The sequence below is a fragment of the Gymnoscopelus braueri genome (genome assembly GCF_963280865.1).
Source record: "Gymnoscopelus braueri genome assembly, chromosome: 24".
Taxonomy (NCBI): domain Eukaryota; kingdom Metazoa; phylum Chordata; class Actinopteri; order Myctophiformes; family Myctophidae; genus Gymnoscopelus; species Gymnoscopelus braueri.
Window position 1 is genome coordinate 1452504 of NC_137626.1, and position 17795 is coordinate 1470298.

At 40.2% G+C, this 17795-nt stretch overlaps 1 protein-coding gene across 6 annotated transcripts in view; it reads left to right on the forward strand.

The window, feature by feature from the left end:
* Positions 1 to 2092: 2092 nt before the first annotated feature.
* fbxo3 (F-box protein 3) overlaps positions 2093 to 17795 on the forward strand; it is a gene marked incomplete at its 5' end in the record, with an annotated part of 27621 nt that continues 11918 nt past the window's right edge. For 5 of the 6 annotated variants that reach the window (XR_013932769.1, XM_080423094.1, XM_080423095.1 and 2 more), the window contains 6 exons: positions 2106 to 2212; positions 5843 to 5932; positions 11219 to 11382; positions 12413 to 12527; positions 15126 to 15330; positions 16638 to 16683. Coding sequence is in view for 5 of the 6 variants with exons in the window: in XM_080423094.1 (XP_080279220.1) it covers positions 2106 to 2212; positions 5843 to 5932; positions 11219 to 11382; positions 12413 to 12527; positions 15126 to 15330; positions 16638 to 16683 (727 nt within the window). Of the gene's footprint in view, positions 2213 to 5842; positions 5933 to 11218; positions 11383 to 12412; positions 12528 to 15125; positions 15331 to 16637; positions 16684 to 17795 lie in introns of all 6 variants that reach the window. The other variant, XM_080423096.1, reaches the window with a different exon arrangement.

A 17795-nucleotide genomic window follows, 5' to 3' on the forward strand; every position in this document is an offset into this window, starting at 1 on the left:
TGTACATTTTCTTATAATAACAATGTGTAGTGTGTTACAAAATAGAAAAATTCAAAATAGGACAGACATTTTTAGCTTGCGGCCCTTGGACTTTTGGTATTTTACTGAGTGGCCCCTGTACTGAGCCATGTTAAGTCGAGTAGCCCTGGCATAAGACATCCAACATACTACATTTCTGGTGTGAAATGGCACGAGGGACACCCACAAAAAGACCACCCCAGAAATCGGCCTGCGCATATGTGCCCTTTCGTGGACATTTTGAGCACCTGCCCCTTCAGCACTCTCTGCACGGCCCTGCTCGTAACTGTCCTCTTTCTTTTTTAAGAAACCAAGTATATTTGGAAGTTTAGCCATTTTTTTCTCTGCTTCTTCTTTTAATTTACGCTTCTGAAAACCGCTTTTGTGTTTCTGCTTCTCCATGTTGTTGTTGTTGTTGTGTCTCTAGCACCTTTTACACCTGTAACTGTGTGAGTGACCACCTGTCTTACTCTTCCGTCTTCTGGTGTCTTTGTCCCCGCCGGGCGCCCCTTAGCAAGTGACAGTCATGGTCCGAATTTGAGATATTATGTTGCGACATAAAATCAACCTTGGTTAACAATTACAATGTTAAGGGTCCCACCCAGGTTTTTTTTATTCATTTTATTCTATTTTTTATTTAGTTTTTCTGGGTGGGGAGGGGCCCCCCTCTCTCTCTCTCTCTCTCTCTCTCATTGTTTCATCTGTTTAAGAAAGTAGGTAGCTGATATATTACACTTTTACCTTAGCGCTAGATATACTCTTAGTTGCTTGTTTTAGAAGAAAATGCACTTCAGACTTCTGGTGATTAGTCGTTTCGTTCCCTACCTATGTTGAATGCACTTATTGTAAGTCGCTTTGGATAAAAGCGTCTGTTAAATGACTGTAATGTAATGTAATCATCATCATCATCATCATCAGTTCTACATGGAACACATCATCATCATCCTCATCATCCTCATCATCATCATCATCAAATTATTGGCTTAGGAATGCGACAAAAAATCCATGAATTCAACTCTCTATGGCAGGGGTGAGCTGAAGGGGGTGCTAGGGGGTCGGCGAAATATAAAATAAAATAAAATAAAATATAGCGCCCATAGTTTAAAAATCCACAGCTCACCACTGCTATGGGGTGACTAATCGATAGGAAAAAAATACTTTTTTGGGTGAACTCTCCCTTTAACACTATACGCAAAGCTAGGAAGTATCTCAACAGCCATGTATCGCTCATCTAGTGCTAACTTCTAGTAAATGAAATCAACTTCAAGTTCCAACTTGTCCATGTTAGATCCCTGGCGACTGCCATCACCCGCACACACGCACGGACGGACGGACGGACGCACGCACATTTACTTAGTAGACTTTGGGGGCATTTACATAGACTCACATTAATCACCATACAGCTCTGCCTTGAACACCTCAGTCCCCACCAGGCTGGCCAGCAAGTCCTCAATGGCCATCACATGCAGGTGCACGTGATGGCCTGTAGGAGTCACTGTGGAGCTGCTGGTAAGTCTGTTTGGACATTGCTCTCCTTCCATCTCCGTTCTTGTGACAGGATATATATTTACATTATTATATTATATTTACATATCCATTTATAGTATAGGATTATTATATTATATTATATTATATTATTATATTTACATATCCATTTATAATATAGGATTATTATATTATATTATATTATTATATTTACATATCCATTTATATTATAGGATTAGTATATTATATTATATTACTATATTTACATATCCATTTATATTATAGGATTATTATATTATATTATATTACTATATTTACATATCCATTTATAATATAGGATTATTACATTATATTATATTATATTATTATATTTACATATCCATTTATAGTAGGATAATGAACCACATGGTCTTGATTGTCTTGATTCATCATCATGGAGGAGATTGACTATAGAATGACTGGATATGCAGGATTTGCAGCATTTGTAGAAATATGTGGCATTAAATGTATTAAATATGTCATATGGCCTCTTTTCCGCCCCTGGGCCCTGAGCGCTTGTTTCTCTCTCACAACCTGGCAACCAGAGCCAGTGGTGATCCAACATGGCGGCGGCCTCAGAGCTGCAGCTCAACTCTCTGCCTTCAGACCCTCTGCTGCTGGTCTTCTCCTTCCTGGACTTCACTGACCTGCTCAGGTATCACACCTTAAAGTAACGGAGTACATTTACTCACTGAGCCGCTCGGGTATCGGACCTTTCATTCAGTCACATGACGCTCTTCTTCTTCTACAAACTAAACCTCGCGTTCGTTGAAAACATCCTCAGACCCTCGGGGTTCCCATTCACCGCTCAGCGCGCACATCCGGTCTAGAGCCCGCCCCGCTGTATCCGGTCCGTTTCCACGTCAACACGCATGTGAAACGTGGGTTGCGTTTCCGTATCCGCTCCGCCACCGGAAATGTGAAGTATCAGAGTGAATGGACCCCTCCCCCCCGCTGTCTGCGTCTAAACAACACACTGTCCACCAAAACAAACACTAAAAGTAACTGAGTACATTTACTCACTAACCTGCTCAGGTTTCACATTAACAACAACAAGCGCAACAACATGTTATTTTATAAACTAACAACCCAGTGGTGGCAAAATTACTTTTTTTTTGTTTTTACTTGAGTAAAAGTATCAATACTGCCATGTAGAAACACTCTACAAGTAATTAGTCCGGTGTTCAGAATGTACTTGAGTAAAAGTACAAAAGTATTGGTATCGAAATGTACGAAGTACCAATAGTAAAAGTACCCATCATGCAGAATGTCCCATTAGTGTTCAAAATGTATACACATATTTTTTAAATATCAGATGTACAAGCTCACAATGCGTCGCGATGTGCTTAAGTACTTGAGTAAATGTACTATAGTTACTCGCGTTTCGTTCGTTAAGCGGCTCTCCGTTGAAAACAACTCAGCCCTGGGGTTCCTGTTTGCCGCTCAGCGCGCACATCCGGTCTAGAGCCCGCCCTGCTGTATCCGGTCCGTTTCCACGTAGACACACATGTGAAACATGTGGTGCGTTTCCGTATCCGCTCCGCACCGGAAATGCGAACTTACAGAGTGAATGTACCCCCCACCCGCTGTTTACGTCTAAACAACAAACTGTCAACCAAAACAAACATTATTATTATTATTATTATTATTATTATTATTATTATTATTACTATTATTATTTTAAGATAATGTTTAATTAATTATGACGTTATTTTTAAACAGTTAACTGCTTCCACAACAAACCAAACACTAAGCTAACACAGTTAGCACTGCATGAAGTTTGTTATTGTTTATTAAACACATATTTTTTGTTTAATAAATACATATTTTTTTTGGTGATCTACAAGCTCATAACGGGTGGCATGGCGCCCCGGTGTGAGCTTGTAGATCTGCTAATGTAATAAAAATAATTACACAACACAACATGATGACATAACAGCTGTATGTTGTAATATTACACTATATATATATATGTTGTTATGGAACATAATGTATGTTTTAATGATGCAATACAATGTTACACTATAAGTCATGTATATATTAATGTAATTATCAAAGTGTTTGTTTATCCCATTAAAACCGGGAACACGTCTGTGTAACCACTTTAACCATTATTTTTATACTTTGACTATTCAAAAACAGCAGATCTACAAGCTCATAGCGCGGCACCGAGTGCCGCGCTATGAGCTTGTAGATCTGCTATTTTTGAAAAATCTTGAAAATGTGTGCAAATCTTTGAATATATATATTTTTAAAGCTAACATTTTTAACTCAAATCTTTGCTTCTGGGGGGTCCCTGGAACAACATATTTTGATATGGGGGTCCGAGGCCAAATACATGTCATTTTGGGGGTCCTTGACATGCAAAAGTTTGAGAACCACTGATATTATAGCAACATAATTTGTTTTTTAAAAAAACTGTTAGGATCTAGAAGACATTTGTAGAATCCCCCCAGAAGCAAAGATTTGAGTTAAAAATGTTCACTTTAAAAAATATATATTAAAAGATTTGCACACATTTTCACGATTTTTCAAAAAATTGCAGATCTACAAGCTCATAGCGCGGCGAGTGCGAGCTTGTAGATCTGCTATTTTTGAATAGCCAAAGTTTCCCGGTCTTAATGGGTTAATAGATTGAGTTATTGTTATTAAAGTAGTTATTGTTGTTGTGCAGTGAACACACACACATAGAGTTACATGTTGTTTTAATGAAATACAACCTCTAAATAGATCTCAAACTAGTTGAAATGTTGACGACAGGATCAGTTTCATACAGTATGCATCCACAGACACACTTTGATTTGTTTGTTTTTGTATCTATTTATTTTAATCTCTGGAAGCCCTATCCCTGTAAAATCCTCAGTGTCAAACACTCAGAGTTACAGACCTGTAAGGGTCCATTTGGTTCCATTTGTTTCACTCTCAGAGTTACAGACCTATAAGGGTCCATTTGGTTCTATGTGTTACACTCTCAGAGCTACAGACCTGTAAGGGTCCATTTGGTTCCATTTGTACACTCTCAGAGTTACAGACCTTTAACTTAACTACTGTAGTTTAAGGGTCCATTTGGTTCTTTATTACAAGGCGTTGTGGACGCCGTGTGAGCTTGTAGATCTGCTACTTTTGGGGGGAACATGAACATTTTTTTTTTTGAACCAATGAAACATATTAAATAGTGTGTGTTTAAATATGAACTACATTAGATCCACTGGAACACAGATTATGTTTTTACATTTCGTTAGAAGTAACAGTTTTGGACGTTGAAGGTTTAATATGCAACTCCTGCCTTTAAGCCATTAAAGGCGGTTACACACCGGCGAATATGCGAATATACGCAAAATTCGGACTCGTTCCGAATAATTAAAAGACGCTTTTTTCGCTCCGCGAAACTGGTGTGGAAGCTTGCATTGACTTTATAAGGTTTAAAAAAAAAACGTATTATTCGCATGAAAAAAATCGCCCCGGTGTGTAAGGACCTTAACTCATTGAGTGCCAATGACGTCGCAGACGTCACGTTTTTCATAAGCCCAGAGTGCCAATGACGTCTGAGACGTCATGGAAAAAAAAAAAAAAAAAAAAAAAAACTCAAAAAAAAATCTTTTTTTTTTTTTTTTTTTTTTTTTTGAAAAAAAAGGTTCAGAACCCAAGATATGATGATTTGAAGATTTGCTGCTCCATTCACTTCTTGTTTAACTTTTTACTGAAAAAGGCTGTATCTCGGCTCCTAAGCACTTTTTTTTTACAATGTATTTTGGCCTTGGCACAGGGGTGATATAGCCAGAAATATTTTTGGCACTGAATGAGTTAAGACCTGAAGCCGATTCTACAAATGTCTCCTAAATCCTAACAGTTTTCTGAAAAACCTATGTTTCTATATCAGTGGTTCTCAAACTTTTTCATGTCAAGGACCCCCAAAATGATATGAATTCGGCCGCCGACCCCCATCTCAAAATATGTTGTTCCAGGGACCCCCCAGAAGCAAAGATTTGAGTTAAACATGTTCGCTTTAAAATAATATAAATATATTAATTTGCACACGTTTTCTTGATTTTTCAAAAATAGCAGATCTACAAGCTCATAGTGCGGCACTCGGTGCCGCGCTATGAGCTTGTAGATCTGCTATTTTTGAATAGCCAAAGTGTAAAATAATGCTTTTTAGCTCAAATAAAAAAATGACACAGATGCGTCCCAGGTCTTAAAGGGTTAAAATAATATATCTATTTTAATACATACTGTAACAATGCATATTAATGATCACTCTGTGTGTGTGTGTGTGTGTGTGTGTGTGTGTGTGTGTCAGTTGTAGTTATGTCAGCAGGAGGTTGAATGAACTCTCTGGACAAAACGCTCTGTGGAAGAACCTGTGTGTCAGACACTGGCTGCTGTCTGAGTGAGTACACACACACACACACACACACACACACACACACACACACGCACACGCACACGCACACGCACACACTTAGACACAAGACTTGGAGTCACATCTTGTCCTCTAGTTTCATATCCATTTGAAAGTTCTGCCAGAAAACGTGTGTTTAGTCAAATATCTCCACTTTTCCACGAGCTGCACACGGACGACTTTCCGTCCAGGCAAGGGGCCTGACGTGAGTGAAGGACTGAATGTATCTAAACTTCCTTTGGGAAGCACAAATGTTTGGGGCACACAATAGAGCGTCGCAGTTCCCGCCCACTTCCTGTTTTTTTTGGTGCCGGAAGAAAAAACTCAATGCATTTTTCCATTGACATTTCCAAAAATATTTATATCTATTAATTTAAGCCTCGAATCAAGCCATCATGACATGACATGAATCATGACCATAAACGTTTGATTCTGTGATTATTTTTTTGTTGAAAACGGCAAAACAAAGGGTATTTATTAAATATAGTATATCATATAATTAAATATAAAATAAAAAAAAATCACAGAAAAAAACGTTTTATGGTCATGATTCATGTCATCTCGTGATGGCTTGATTCGAGGCTTAAATTAATAGATATAAATATTTTTGGAAATGTCAATGGAAAAATGCATTGAGTTTTTTCTTCCGGCACCAAAAAAAACAGGAAGTGGGCGGGAACTGCGACGCTCTATTGGCAGGTGGTGTGATTCATTACCACGCACCAATCACAATGGCCCTCATTTATCAACACGGTGTAGACCAGATATTGGGCGTACGGCGAGATCACCGCAACTTTCGGCATTTATCAATATATCCTGACTTTAGCTTCAGCGTACCGCCCGCTCAGACCACACGTCAGGTCGAGAGCAGTTGTAGACGTTGGCTGAACTCGTTTGGTTCCATCTTAGACCTGCGGAGCAGCATTGTCTGACTGTCTGACAGGCATCTTTTTTTTTTGCTTTTGCAGATACAGGCTTTATGAAAAATCTGGAGGTTCTTGCCAATACCCATCCCTAGTATCCACTCCAAAATTTATATCTAACACACTAATAAATAATCCCTGTGAAAATATAACATTTTATAAACTCATTTAAACAAACTGCTTTGACAGTCATTCGGTTAAAGGAGGAGTTCACCCAAAAAATGACTTATTTTCTATCAATTACACACCCCATGAAGCCTTGATTTCATGGATTTATTTTTGTTTTTGTGGCATTCCTAAGACAATAATTTGATGGCCGTGTGTATTTACGGTAGGAGACACAAATAATCTACTTTGTGTCTCCTACCGGATACATTAGCCGGTAGGAGACGGGAATCAAATTATTAGCTTAAGAATGCGACAAAAACTAAAAAGAATCCATGGATTCAAGGCTTCATAGGGTGTGCAATTGATAGAAAATAAGTCATTTATTTTGGTGAACTCCTCCTTTAAGCTTGCAGATCTGTCTGCATTGGCTATTTGAAAACGGCAGATCTACAAGCTCACAACGCGTTGCGGCATAGATCTGACTGTAGATCTGCTATTTTCAAAACATACGAGTGCTTATGCGAGAGCATTTTCGTGAGTCGGACTCGGGACTGGCGCGGTGGCCGCGCCGCTGTAATCTTTTCATGGACAGCGAGGTCTCCAAACTTAGAGTAGTGTGTCCTATATGGAGTTATACAACCTGGGCTGGGTTGAGGATATAAACCCGACCCTCCAAACCTTTGACCAGCAGGTTATTCTTCATGCTGTGGATTCATTCGGGCCACCGCGGGAGATCGGACATTTAACACTCCCAAACACACACCAGCCTTCATCCATTAATGTTTATAATTCACTCATCAATGATCACTCCATAAACGTTCAGATTATTGCCTGCTATTTCTCATTTAACGTGGCGTCACGGCAGCCCGTGACTCAAGGGGGAATAAATACATGATTGCTTTATTTTAGTGTAAACTAGGAACGCGCACAGCTCGTAATGGGTTAAATCTATCTATGCGTGCGTGTGTGACACGAAAGGCAGGGAGGCAAGCGGGGGAAACTCTCTTATTGGCTTTCCATGCGTTGTTTGGTCGTATTCTGGTTCTTCATGTCGTAAAATCGGGGCGTTTCGAGAATATTTAACCCATTAACTGCCAGAGGTATTTTCATATTTTTTTAGCCACTGCCAGAGATTTTTCATTGAAAAAAAAAAGTACTCAGGAGCCGAGATACAGAATTTTTAAGTTAACAAGGAAGTGGATATAGCCTGGCGTATATCGTAGTGATATAGTTTAGGATATTTTTTTCATGTAGATCTACGCGATTGGCACGTGGCGGCTTTAAATAGGTTCGCGTAGATCTACGTGATTGGCAGTGAATCAGTTAAGGGCGTGTTATTTAAATGACGCTCGGTCACATTTATCAAGGCTCCGACCAAATGTACGCTAGGATTGTCTGTATAGGATCGCTTCATAAATGTGACTTGGACGTTGGTGTACGGCCGAATCTATGGAAAAATATAAGCCGTGTTTTACGCTCCATTGATAAATGAGGGCCAATGCACCGTTATTTGTGTGGCCCGTTTGTGCTTCCCAAACACAGACTGTTTCTAAAGGAGGTTTTCATATGTTCAGTCCAGCAGTCATTACAGGTCCGGCCTCGTCGCTGACAGAGAATGTTGTCCGTGTGAATCTCGTGGAAAAGTGTAGATATTTTACTAAACACACGTTTTCTGGCAGAACTTTTATATGGATATGAAACTAAAGGATAATATGTGACTCCAAGTCTTAGGGATTCATTATTAGGTGAGTTACACACGCAGCACGGAGCACTTTGATGCAGCGGAGATCAGTCTGCTAACCGGGCAGACATGAGACTGATCTATGGCTGTGTATTAGGAATACATGAAAATGTATGTAAGATCACAGACATTCTAGGACACAATGTAATTATGAGTACAATCCATGTGTACACTCTCAGAGTTACAGACCCTTAACTTTACTTAACACACACACACACACACACACACACACACACACACACACACACACACACACACACACACACACACACACACTACTGTAGTGTGTTTCTATAGGTAAACATGTAAAATAAACAGTATAATGTGTGTGTTTTAGGAGTGACACAGCTCAGAGTGGTGTGTCGTGGAAGATGTTATTTAATCAAGGGATAATTGACGGGTCACCGGTCATTAATAAATGACCAGCAACACGTCCATTATGCCGCTTATTACACGGCTACTTGATAAATAAATTAATGCATTGACCCAATTAATATATTGATCCAAAAGATGACAACAAAACAAAGTGTTTCCTTGCTTACGGTAATGAAAGTATTCCATAAGTGTTGTGCCTGGTGGCAGTGGTGGAAAAAGTACTCAAATTCTTTACTTAAGTAAAAGTATCAATACTGCAATATAAAAATACTCTGTTACAAGTAAAAGTCCAGAATTAAAAATGTACTTGAGTAAAAGTACAAAAGTATTGGCATCAAAATGTACTTAAAGTACCAAAAGTAAAAGTACTGAATATTTGAAAATAGCAGATCTACAATCTACTTATAGATCGGCTATTTTCAAATAGCCTAGGTTTAAAATAGGGCTAAAGTGGTTAATGTATGTTTCCTTATATCATAGTTTATATCTGAAGAGTAACTAGTAACTAAAGTTTTCAAATAATTGTAGTGGAGTAAAAGTAGAATATTTGCCTCTGAGATGTAGTGGAGTAGAAGTAAAAGTGTTGGAAATTGGAAATACTCAAGTAAAGTACAAATACCTCAGAATTGTACTTAAGTACAGTACTTGACTAAATGTACTTAGTTACTTTCCACCACTGCCTGGTGGACACGGGTGCCTCAAAGAACATGGAAGTGTTGATGAAATAGAAAACATTCTTAGTTATTGCATCGTCTATTTCTCACTTCAAATGTTTTTCTAAAACATTCTTGAGAGCAACGTTTAGTTGTGAATGACATGGTGTGTGTTCTGAAATGCACACTCGCGTATTAGTTTGTATCGGCCAGTGCGCTCAGTGCCTTATTTCCGAACGCGCCCATGATGTGTGTGTTTACATGGCTGTCATGTTGGATGCAGCATCAAATCAAGCAGCGCAGCAGGTGCTCTGAGTCTTTGATTAGACAAAGGTCTGTTATTGAGCTCATCAGTCATTATCCACAATTATTTCAAGGCTTGGTTGAATGCTTGATTCTGATTGGTCAGTCATCGCTCATTATTTCTGGATAATGACCGATGAGCTCTATAACGAGCCGCTGTCTAATCAGAGACTCAGAACACCTGCTCATATCAACCTGTCTAATCAGAGACTCAGAACACCTGCTCATATCAACCTGTCTAATCAGAGACTCAGAACACCTGCTCATATCAACCTGTCTAATCAGAGACTCAGAACACCTGCTCATATCAACCTGTCTAATCAGAGACTCAGAACACCTGCTCATATCAACCTGTCTGATCAGAGACTCAGAACACCTGCTCATATCAACCTGTCTAATCAGAGACTCAGAGCACCTGCTCATATCAACCTGTCTAATCAGAGACTCAGAACACCTGCTCATATCAACCTGCGCTGCTTGGTTTTATGCTTTATCCAACATGACAGCCATGTAAACAAACAAACAATGTCATTTACAACTAAACGTTGCTCTCAAGAATGTTTTTGAAAACATTTGAAGTGAGAAATAGACGATGCAATAACCGAAAAGTCATTCTATTTGATCCACTGCACTTCCTTGTTTATCGTGGCACAACAACGAGGGAGTACCAAAACGCTCGCCCCAAAACACAGTCGCCCCGGGGCAAATCCGGCGGTATTACAGGCAAATCCAGCGGTATACTGTATAGAATGGGGGCGAGTGTGTTTTGGGGCGAGTGTGTTTTGGGGCGAGTCTTCCGGTCACCTTGTGGAATACTGTCATTTGTTTTCCGAAGCGAACTTGTCCGCCCAGCCCTTTCATTGCCGTAAGCAAGGAAATACTTCGTTTTGTTGTTACTTTTGGGTCAATTTATTTATTCATTTATTTATTATTATTTATTATTTTGATTATGCACCTCCGCTCTGCGTCGGTGCATAATCACCCTGTCGGGCTTTAAATTTCAATAATGACCACCTCCCCATGCGTTATCCCTTGCATAAAACACCTCTGAATTCATCGATTGACCAATCAGAATCAAGCATTCAACCAAGCTGTGTAATAAACAGTATTATTATTAATCTGAACATTTAAACTGACTTTTAAAATAAACAGCATAATGTGTGTGTTTCAGGAGTGACAGGGCTCAGAGTGGTGTGTCGTGGAAGACGTTATTTAAACAGTATTATTTAGATCTGGGTCGGTACATCGACCACTATGCTACTCTGAAGACCGCCTGGCAACAACTCGACAGTTTCCTACAAAACACCTGTCCTAGGATGCTGGCTTCACTGAAAGGTACTGTCTGTCTGTCTGTCTGTCTGTCTGTCTGTCTGTCTGTCTGTCATTAATCTCTCAAGAACAGATTCAGAGCTGCTCTACTGAATCTGTCGAGAGCCCCGTTCAGAACGTGTGTGTGTTAGCTTACAAGTGGGCGTGCCTTCAGATCAGGAAGCAGGCCACGCTTTACCCAATGAAATGTAGTGGGCGGTATTCACATCTGTGCGTTCGCTTCCCACTGAAAACAAACCTAAACTCATTTATCAACAGCGTCCTCGGAGCAGACAAAACCACGGAAAGATATTAACATTTTAACTTTCTCTTTCATCATAGAAACAAGTGGGCTTATAACCAAAACGATCCATGTTCTCTGGGAGAAGTGGTGTTAGTGTTCCGTGTAGAAATATTGTTAGTGGGAATGAGAACATAGTCGCACCACCCGGAAGTGGAGCGCTGAGGGCAGACCAAAACCCTGGTTTCCAGTGAGCATGGCTCTAGTTAATCACCCCCCCCCTCCCCCCCAGAGTCAAATGAAAAAGTGAAAAACGCTGGGGGCGCTGTTTTTCCTTTTTATTTGACGATGGGTTCCCAGATTGGTCTTTAAGAAGAAGAGGAAGTCCGCACACTATTATTTTTTGTTCTAAGTTCCCAGATTGGTCTCTCATACACTGTCTCACCTCCTAGCCACATCAGAAAACAGACCACTGCTATTGTCTGTTTCCAAACCTCACTCAAAACCCACCTCTTCAGATTTTTCCAGCTGAGGTCTAGTTAAGATGCCTCCCCAACCCATGCTTAGCCTTTGATCTTTTTAATCTAGCACTTATCTTTTATTTACTTTTAATAATTTTTCTTAATAAAGTTGTTTCCTTCCTTTTCTTTATGTAAAGACACTTTTGGTTCTTAGAAAAGTGCTATTTAAATCTAAGCTATTATTATTGTTATTATTATTGTTATTGTTATTATTATTATTATTATTATTATTATTATCATCATCATTGATGTGATTGGCTAATGCAGCTGTGTGCGTTGTGATTGGCCGTTTCAGAGGGTGCCAAAGAGGAGGAGCTAGACGCTATCGAGGCTCAGATTGGCTGCAAGCTGCCCAATGACTATCGCTGTTCCTACCGTATACACAACGGACAGAAACTGGTCGTCCCTGGGTCAGTACCTGTCTGTCTGAACGACCTGTCTGTCTGTCTGTCTGAACTACCCGTCTATGTTATTATCACATGACTATATAGTAGCATCATGTCTTTGTCTAAAACATTTGTTTTGTTTTTATCTTTTCTGCTCAGTGTGTACTTTTATATGTTTTGTTTGTCTTATTTTCTTTATCATATGTTTTTACATATTTTTTGTTTTTGTTTACCCTCCTTATTGTAAGTCACTATGGTTAAGAATATCTGCTAAATGCTCAAAGTGTGTGTGTCTGAGAGAGAGAGAGAGAAGTAGGTTTTTTATGGTTATAAACATATATTTCAGAGATAGGTTTACACTTAGAAAAAGATGGATGTTGGGCTTTTAGGGTGATCCTAGGAGTAGACATTTAGAGGTCAGCTTTAGGGTTTATGTTTGGAGTCATGCCTGGTTTATACTTAGTTGTGTGCTGGTGTCATGCACTGGCAAAGACCGGCTCCTCTTTCGTCTCACCAGGTCCAGGACCTGAGAACCCTTTAACTCAAATCTTTGCTTCTGGGGGGTCCCTGGAACAACATATTTTGAGATGGGGGTCGGCGGCCAAATACATAGTTTTGGGGGTCCTTGACATGAAAAAGTTTGAGCACCACTTATATAGTAACATAGGTTTTTCAGAAAACTGTTGTAGGATTTAGAAGACATTAATAAGAATCGGCCTTATTGTGCAGATTCTTATTAATGTGGGTTTGTTGGGCTTCTTCCTCACGGAAGACACAGGCTGGGGCGCTGAATAGTTACTGTATCCATCTGAAATCATTGAATAGTTACTGTATCCATCTGAAATCACTGAATGGTATCGCCATGAATGAACCAAATATCCTCCTTGTATCGTATTGTCAACCGTGTACCATGGTGCGTAACGTTACACCCCTAATAGTTGTGTGTGTGTGTGTGTGTGTGTGTGTGTGTGTGTGTGTGTGTGTGTGTGTGTGTGTGTGTGTGTGTGTGTGTGTGTGTGTGTGTGTGTGTGTGTGTGTGTGTGTGTGTGTGTGTGTGTGTGTGTGTGTGAGAGCTGAAACCATGTCCCACATCTTAAATGGGTGCCATGTATACAGGGGACTCTACATAAGTAGGCATGACAGAATAGTGGATTTCATATCTAAAGATATCACTTATATTTTCAGGTCCTCCATCATGCTGTATAAGCATTCTACTGTGAAGCCGAGCATGTTTAACCTGTGTAACGATGATTCTGTGTTCTCTAACATTTCAGCTAACACCCCTGATGTCATTGTTGTTAATGAAAACCATAGGGAGGTGTTAGGGGTGTGCCGATACACTAATTTCACGAAACGATACGATATTGGGCTCACAACTTCGATACGATTTCGATACGATTCGATACGCACTTTTTTATTATGAAAATATATGGGGGAGAAAAAAAGAAAATGCAAAAAAATTGCATTATTCAGACATGCAAACTTGTAGCTTTTCAGCTACAATAGCCGTTTTGAATCCAAATAGGGCAATAGTGTGACACCTGACCCGAAAAACAACAACATGTTGTCACCCTTTTCACCTCGGGGCTGTTTGCATGCCTGATTATTATTGTTAAAAAAATAATAATAATAATAATTCAAAACGATATTTCTTTCCCCCAAAACGATACATATCGTCATGAAAACGTATCGCGATATATCGCGGGACGATATATCGGCACACCCCTAGGAGGTGTTCATTCTCGAGGTCGGCTGTACTTTTGATTACAGCTTAGAGGAAGCCTTCCTGACCAAAGTGCTAAAATATCATCAGCTAGAGCAGGGGTTCCCAAAGTCGGGGTCGCGACCGCGGGAGACTGACGGTGGGGTCGCGAAATTATTTTGGGTCATACATTTTTATTTTTTTTATTCAACAATGGATGAAATACAACCTAAAATGATTACAAATAGTACATTTTACCAGTTTAATACATTTCAAATGCGCACTGAACATGCATTAGTTTATGTGCATAAATTACCTCCAGGTTTAGGTGGGGTCGCGAGTCAATGGCCGCCTTATTTTGGGGTCGTGGGCTGAAAAGTTTGGGAACCCATGAGCTAGAGCAGACCATCTCTCAGCTAGGCTACAGATGTAAACTTTTGGTTTTTATCTTTGGTAGTCTAGGACACGTGCACAAGTTGGTTGTAAGGGGCCTGCAAATGGCCGGCCTCTCCAAAAGGAGGGCTAAACAATTAGCAAGGTACTGCTCAATATCAGCTGTTATAGGAAGCCGCTCAATTTGGAGGAGGCGTTGTTTCCTTTACCCATGATTGTTGTCCGCTGTGTTCGACAAGTATGCCATCTTTTGTTTTGTATGTAACAATGCTCTGCTTTACATGCACTTTGTAACTGGCTGTTTTCCCTTTATCTGACTGCACTGGCAGTGTTTATGTCCTTTGTACATCTTCTTATTATGTGGACATAAATAAATATTTCAAATGTGTGTGTGTGTGTGTGTGTGTGTGTGTGTGTGTGTGTGTGTGTGTGTGTGTGTGTGTGTGTGTGTGTGTGTGTGTGTGTGTGTGTGTGTGTGTGTGTGTGTGTGTGTGTGTGTGTGTGTGTGTGTGTGTGTGTGTGTGTAGGTTGATGGGCAGCATGGCTCTCTCTAACCACTACCGCTCAGAGGACCTGCTGGACATAGAGACGGCAGCGGGGGGGTTCCAGCAGAGGAAAGGCATGAGGCAGTGTTTACCTTTGACCTTCTGCTTCCACACCGGACTCAGCCAGTACATGGCTCTGGAATCCACCGAGGGACGCAACGTGTCCGACATCTTCTACCACTGTCCTGTTAGTACTTCTATCTGATAACATATAACCACTATTTTATACTTTGGCTATTCAAAAATAGCAGATCTACAAGCTCGTAGCACGGCATCTGCTATTTTTGAAAAATCTTGAAAATGTGTGCAAATCTATGAATGTATATATTTTTAAAGGGAACATTTTTGACTCATCTTTGTTTTTGGGGTCCCTGGAACAAAATATTTTCAGATGGGGGTCTGCGGCCAAATGCATATAATTTTGGGGTTCCTTGACATGAAAAAAACATATGTTACGACATACGCAACATACGTTTATTTATTTTATATTTTTGAATGATTTTAGAAGACTTTTTTTTTTGTATAGCCAAAGAAATGTAAAAATGACACAGATGTGTTCCCGGATTAAATTTGGTTAAAAAAGGAAAGGCAGTCTGACTATAAAAGACAATCCATGATCCACACGGCTCTGCTGACCCTGTCCCTCGGAACAGCGGCCAGTCCATGGGTCCATATGGAACCAAATGGACCCTCTTACGGGGTCCATTTGGTTCTGTCGGCACCGCGGGCCGTCACAGAACTATGGGTGGACCCCGCGGCATCCAACATAACATAAATCCTCCGTTGTAGAATACGATCATTCAAAAGAGCGATATACTACTGCTATCTATCTGCACGTCACCATCATTCTCCGTAGTACGACGGTGTTGTGTGCAAAAGTGCAGATCTACAAGGTACCACGACCTTGTAGATCAGAGGTCAGATTTTCGGCGCTTACCGCCGCCTACGTCGGTGCGGTGGAGAGCTACCTTAACTCTTTAACTGCCAGAGTAATAGTGTAACAGTGTCACGCCACTGCCAGCAAAAACGCAAAAAATACTGACACGGTGGTCTCGTAGTGCAGGGGGAAAAACAGGATCCGGTGGTGGTAATCCGTTGCATAGCTGTGGCCTGTTGAATGTGGCTTGTTTTTGCCAAAAAGCAACAGGAACGAAGACAAAGCCATTTTCCCACAACGAATAGACAGGAAGTAAACAAGCGTTTTATTTTATTTTTTAAATGACGTCAATTCCGGTTCTGTCGTCATCTTGCTGTGAAAGCATCCTTCATAGGGTAGTGAACAGCGCCATCTGGTGGAAAAGCACTGAAAACACCGAACTGGTCAGAGGCAGGCTACGCCTTGGCAGAATCTGACGAGTTCGCTCGTCAGTGGCAGGCAAAGAGTTAAATTAAGATATTAATAGTATTGTTTTGCCAAATCACTGATCTAACCTATCCTGTGTGTGTGTGTGTGTGTGTGTGTGTGTGTGTGTGTGTGTGTGTGTGTGTGTGTAGGATCAGGTGGCTCAGGACCCTTCAGCCATTGACATGTTCATCACAGGTGAGTTGAACTTCTTAGTCATTTTTTGAAGACAGACGCATGGCTCCTTTCACACTGTTTGAACCAGTGTTGATTTCGTCGACTAAAACTATGACGAAAAATGTTTGTCAACTACTTTTGTTCACTGACGAAAACGAAAAAAAAAAAAAATTAAACGAAGCTACGATGACTATGACTAAATAAATTGACAATTTGGTCAACAAATAAAAACTAGACTAAAATGTTAGTGAGGGATCTAGTGGAGAAGAGATCCAGTAGAACTAAAAGACAAGTCCTTTTATGTTTGGTTACGCTCGGGTAAGGCTGAACGATTAATAGTTTTCAAACCGAAATCGCGATTTGGAACCACGCGATTAGCTAATCGCAAAGGCCGCGATTTTTTTATTTTTTATTTTATCATAATAAATATTTTTTATATTAATATTAATCCCAGAGCACCCGCGGGACTTGTTTCCTTCTCTCCAGAGTGGCTGCCTCTCTCTACAGGGAGCGAGAGGGCAGCGAGCCCCCCCCCCCCACCCTCTCTCTCTCTCGCTCTGTCCCTCTCATAGTTAGGTCCCTCGCCGTCGGCTGCGAGTATTTAAAGTTTGTCGAACGGCCGTGTTGCGCAACTTAAGTCCCCGATGCCGCGCGTAGCGGTAAAACATTATTTTCGGTGCGACACAAGTAGTGTAGTAGTAGTGTTGCTCCTATCTATGTATGTTTCTGTAAGTGTAACTTATATTTTTCCCATCATTATTAAACTATTACTGTTGGATCCTGTAATCCAATGTAAAGAATACGATGCAAAGCACTTCCTGGTTAGTGTTGCCAGGTTTTGTGAGAGAAATAAGCAACCCTGTCTATGAAAACAAGCCCAAAAGAAGCGACTATGAACTGTATCTTTGTCACTTATTTTTGTATCTTTGTCACTGTACAGTGGTGGAAAAAGTACTCAAATGTTGTACTTAAATAAAAGTATCAATACTGCAATGTAGAAGTACTCTGTTACAAGTAAAAGTCCCAAATTCAAAATTGACTTGAATAAAAGAAGGCCTACAAAACTATTGGTATCAAAATGTACTTAAAGTACCAAAAGTAAAAGTACTAATGTTTGAAAATAGCAGATCTAC